Genomic DNA, 4,915 nt, shown 5'->3' on the forward strand with positions numbered 1-4,915 from the left:
GGGGGGGACTGAACATGTTGGGCCAAAAAATCTTCTGTTCATACAGGAAGACAAAACACTTGGTATAGGAAGTATGCAATTTCTGCCACACTACCATAACTGAGTGAAACTGAAATCATATTCATTTTGAAATTGCTTTTTCAAACTCGTTCTGAGGTGTATTTCTTGTGCAATGATGTAACTCACTGCTTTACCACTGTAGTATGATGATTTGAAAAAAATAAATAAAATGCTTCTAACTACAGGTCAACCTTACAAGTCTGCAATAATATTTGCATATGTTCGTTGGAACTACAGTTTCGGGAAATCACAAATATTGATAACAATGGAACATCATATGACCACAGCTGGCTGATGATGCTTCTGGGAAACACACCACTGGTCAGAAGTCACAATAACAGAGTCACAATGTTTACAATTTCTTATGTGTACTCAAACTACAAATAGCTTACTTATGGTTGTCTGTGCATATTAATCTGAGATATAAGAAAGTATATCGGCAGCATTTTATCAAAACCAAGGCCTCATTATTTGTCCCTATGATATTCATATACATATACGAAATTACCTTTCAGGTCCACAAACGCAGTAGCTACCAAAGCTTGTGTATATACTACAAACAACACTACTCATATAAGGAATGGAAATTCTGCATCTGGACCTGCTCTGTTCAATATGCTCCATTGGAGGTACTATTACGCCAGGATTCAATGACCTTAAAGAGAGAACAATGCATGCTGGAAACTAAACAAAGCATAACATATCCTTGTGAGGAGACATCTGAATGGAGTTTTGAAGCAGCCCTTTTCTTACGGGGTTGATATCAAGCGATGACATGTTTCTGAAGGAATGCGAGTGTTGAAATAGACCTCATGAAGCACTGAGCACACTTTTCTCATTAACTCTATTGCATTTCCTTATGAGGTTGTGTTTGATGACTTTCTGTGTGCAGAGGCAGGGCTGTAAACCGACACAGAATTAGTGCAAAACGTCATTATGAGGATGAAAACACTGTGAGTGAGTGATGGGTTCATGCTATCTAAATGAAATCTGCGAAATGCCTTGTTCATTTGTCAAACTGAAAAGTTAAAGGGAACAAATGAGATGAAAACATCATTTATAAGCAGCTAACAGCTTAAGCTGTAAACAAAACATGCCTATTACCCATTGCTACATCCAAGATGGAGGTCACTCACCCTGGACACGGTCAGAAGCATGTTGAAGTCCTTGCCTCCCTGAAGCCGAAAACCCCAGGGAGCAGGTCCGTTGAGCGTTACACTATATATATTCATGGCCTGAAGAGAAAACAAACACAAAAGAAAGATTATCGTCACAGTAATATTATTATAAGTTATTCAGAGCTCCTAACAAAGCTGAAACCAAACATTTCAGACCCACACACATGAACCGTGTCTGGTATGCTGTTGACGTTTGACTGTCCATGACTTAAACCCAACAAACTTTTTGAATTGGAAGGTAGATTGAACAATTATATTGTTCTAATAGACTTTTGTGAAGCTGGTTTAAAAAAAATTGTTCTGTGGAAAGCGCTATACAAATAAAGTGGACTTGACAATTTAACGAAAGTTAACAGTACTGAAACCATTAGAAAACACTTTTATTCCTGAGTGCCCAATTGATCACTGTTTAACAGTATTGTTCATGGAGATATTTGAGAACCGGCTTATTTAAATTAATTATCAGGTAGGTGACAGAAATAAGCACCTATATTATTTCCGTGGTGAACTGCAAATTACTGGTCAGTGATACACAATGAAAGTGCACATTATCGACACTCTAGCAAATCTGCGAGTGAAATTGCAATATATTATGACAACCCAGAACATTTTAAAAGCTCAAAGTAGATTTATTGCACTCAGTGGCTGTTCGAATAAAGCATTTGCATGTGTGATGACAGAATTTAACAACTTAATGAGTCATTTTATATTTCTGAAACACTAACATAATCCACCGCTGGCACCTCCAGCACACCGTTGCATCACTATGTTGATTATGTTACAGGTTGGTACAAGAGCAAATAGTAACATGACATAAAACAGAAAGCCAAGGACAAGCTGAGACCCCCAAATCATGACATTTTCCCCCTCCCTGTGACTTATGGTCTCCAAAATCCAGAGGCTTATCTTATCCCACACGGAGTTGTACCTGCTACAGTGTGGCGTGCCGCACACATACCTTATGCCAAGGGCCAAACTTGTCACCCAAACCTCCAGAAAACCAAGTGGAAATCTGGCACTGCGAGACAGCCTGACTTTCTCACTGCTGGCAAATCTCAACTCCCTCCCCTCCTTCTTTGTGACACGGGTTCACTCCACGTCTCTCTTACTCCACAGGCTATATAAGGAATGTAAAACTACACCAAACTATTTCAGCCCAACACCCACGAGTCACGGAGAGGGGGAAGAGAGACCGAGAAAGAGAGGGAGGGAGTATTCTCTGGCTCTAGATGGAACATTTAAACCCATAAACTACTAGAAAAGACATCAGAAGGCAGGTTGGATGGGTGGGAAGCCAAATGAACATTCCTCTCAATGCGGATAACATATGTTTCATGGTTGCACCCACGGTTGGGTATGTGACAGCAATTTGAGAGTGCAGCGGCACTGTTTTGCCCTGTGGTAAAATTGCAATTGAGAAGACATTACACATTCTGAATGGTCTTTTCGCACTGTGCGAATAACATATGTTTTAGACGGCAAAACCGTACCACCCAAAGCAGGTTTTGTCATATTGAATACAATTTGAGAGCACAAAACGGCTGCTGTTGTCGTACCCTGTGGTAAAACTGTAATTGAGGGCACTGTACTTTCTCAAAGGTCTCTTTTCTGGTGCATTTCAATTTTCCACTAACTACCTCCAATTTCATACAGTCCTTTGTGATAAAAAAATTACTTTTAAAATAACATTCATTCATAAGTCTGACATTTCATCCCCTAGGGTGAAATAGAATGTTATGCTTAAGAACTGATAAAGCTGAAAAAGCACATAATTACGCATAAAACAGTCAAGTGTTCAAGCAGTCTGAACTAATTTCTGTCTATGAGGTTATGTGAGTGCAAGAATAAATCATGTACTTTGCAAACTGCATGCAACTAAGTATTGACCTATGAACTATACATAAACTACAATAATTTGTGTAATTTAACTTTTTTCTTCAATAAGAGGAAATAAGACAAATGTCAAGGCCTTTGATCAGTGAAACTAACTGACTAGGCTACACAATCTGCAATAAACTTGGATTTAACTCAGTAATCATGACTTACAACTAAAGGATATTTTTTTAAACCCAATTTCCTACAGAAACTATATTTAGCTCATTAAAAGAGAATCCATATTAGATGCAAAACCATATTAAAATGTAAACTAGTGTAGCCTATTACTAATTGCCTGTTAGTAAAAAAAAGTAGCCAATGCATTCAAATGAAATTACTGTATTAAACATGCTGCGTTATATCACAAACCCACATTATAGCAATCTCAATTACATCATAAATCAAATACACACAGCTCAAACTGATGCAGAAGTTTGCCATCATAACCGGTTATAACCTTCTGCACTACTTCTCATATGAGAGTCTATGTAACCTAGAAACGTGATACACTCTTTTTTAAAGCCCGGTTGCTGCCGGTGCATCCAAAAAGAAGCTTGGAAGCAGCGCATTTACCTCTTTCTGATCGGCAGACATCGCAGCCTCCTTTCTTCTGATCTGATGGACTGTTATAAAGATATCAAGAAAACTTCACAACTTTCTGGACTTGGGAGTCAGGTCGCGCGCAGAAGCCGCAGGTTTTCCTGTTGGATTTTCTTTTAGTAGGACTCTGATTATACGTCATGCGTCACGTGAAGGCCTGACGCACGGGCTCGGTGGGCGCGCCCCCGTGGCCAGACTCGGATATGTTTTATGATGTGTGCGAGTTTGTATTCAATTATAAATGTATTACCCTCCGGCAAGTAGTACTCATATTTTGTTGAATACAGTCACAGTTATGTTTTTTTTTCACAATCATTTATATCACATATGTATTTTTAGTAAAATAGTTATACAAGCTACAGGTAGTCCAAAATGCAGCGGCTAGAGTCCTTACCAGGTCAAGAAAATATGATCATATTTCCCCAATTTTACAGTCTCTGCACTGGCTACAAAAGCACTGTACAAATAAACTTGAATTGAATTGAATTGAATTGAATTATTTATATTTATTTGTTTCTACCAATAATAATTCGTTGTTTCATTTAATTTGTTAATGTATTTGCATATGTATACATTTGTTTGTTTTATATTTTATTATATTATTATATTTAAAGATTCTTTCTTCATCAGAATTGGTTCTAAATTATGATAGAAATTCCGAAAAGAATCCCATTCATATTTGTTCATCATTTTGGCTTGGCTTTGACCAGATTTTAATGCACAAACATGATTAATATGGAAGAGGGAAGAAAAAAACTCAGTGACACAATGACATTTGTATTTTTCCAATCCACATAAAGAACCTCAGTCAAAGGAATGAAATTAAATGCAATTACATAGCCAACCTAATTATATATATATACGAAGAAACAGAACAAACTGAGACAGACTAAATCCAGAAGAACTGTGGCAACGTCTCCAAGATGCTTCAAGAGACCTCCCTGCAAAGCTACCTGAAAAACTATGCGCAAGTGCACCTATAGGGCAAAAGCTGCTTTAAACACAAACGATGGTCACACCAAATGTTGATTTAGTTTAGTTAATAGAAGTTAATTGATAAAGATAATCTGTTTATGACATTATTTTTGACAGCATCCTCATTTTACAGCATTTTTACACAAGTGCCTAAAACCTTTAATAATTTAGCTTTGCAGGTAGGTTTCTTGAAGCATCTTGGAGACGTTGCCACAGTTCTTCTGGAT

The 4,915-nt window shown here is 37.6% G+C and overlaps 1 protein-coding gene across 2 annotated transcripts in view; it reads right to left on the reverse strand.

Moving 5' to 3' along the window:
- LOC107750347 (PDZ and LIM domain protein 7-like) overlaps positions 1 to 3,820 on the reverse strand; it is a 42,910-nt gene extending 39,090 nt beyond the window's left edge. Inside the window, exons 1-2 of one of the 2 annotated variants that reach the window (XM_016565692.1) lie at positions 3,687 to 3,820; positions 1,197 to 1,295 (exon numbers count right to left, since the gene is read on the reverse strand). In XM_016565692.1, the coding sequence (XP_016421178.1) occupies positions 1,197 to 1,295; positions 3,687 to 3,707 (120 nt within the window). In that variant the 5' untranslated portion in view covers positions 3,708 to 3,820. Of the gene's footprint in view, positions 1 to 1,196; positions 1,296 to 2,196; positions 2,323 to 3,686 lie in introns of those variants that run through there. The other variant, XM_016565693.1, reaches the window with a different exon arrangement.
- Between the last annotated feature and the right edge of the window lie 1,095 nt (positions 3,821 to 4,915).

This window comes from Sinocyclocheilus rhinocerous, unplaced genomic scaffold (genome assembly GCF_001515625.1).
Source record: "Sinocyclocheilus rhinocerous isolate Xijiao unplaced genomic scaffold, SAMN03320098_v1.1 scaffold1053, whole genome shotgun sequence".
NCBI lineage: Eukaryota > Metazoa > Chordata > Actinopteri > Cypriniformes > Cyprinidae > Sinocyclocheilus > Sinocyclocheilus rhinocerous.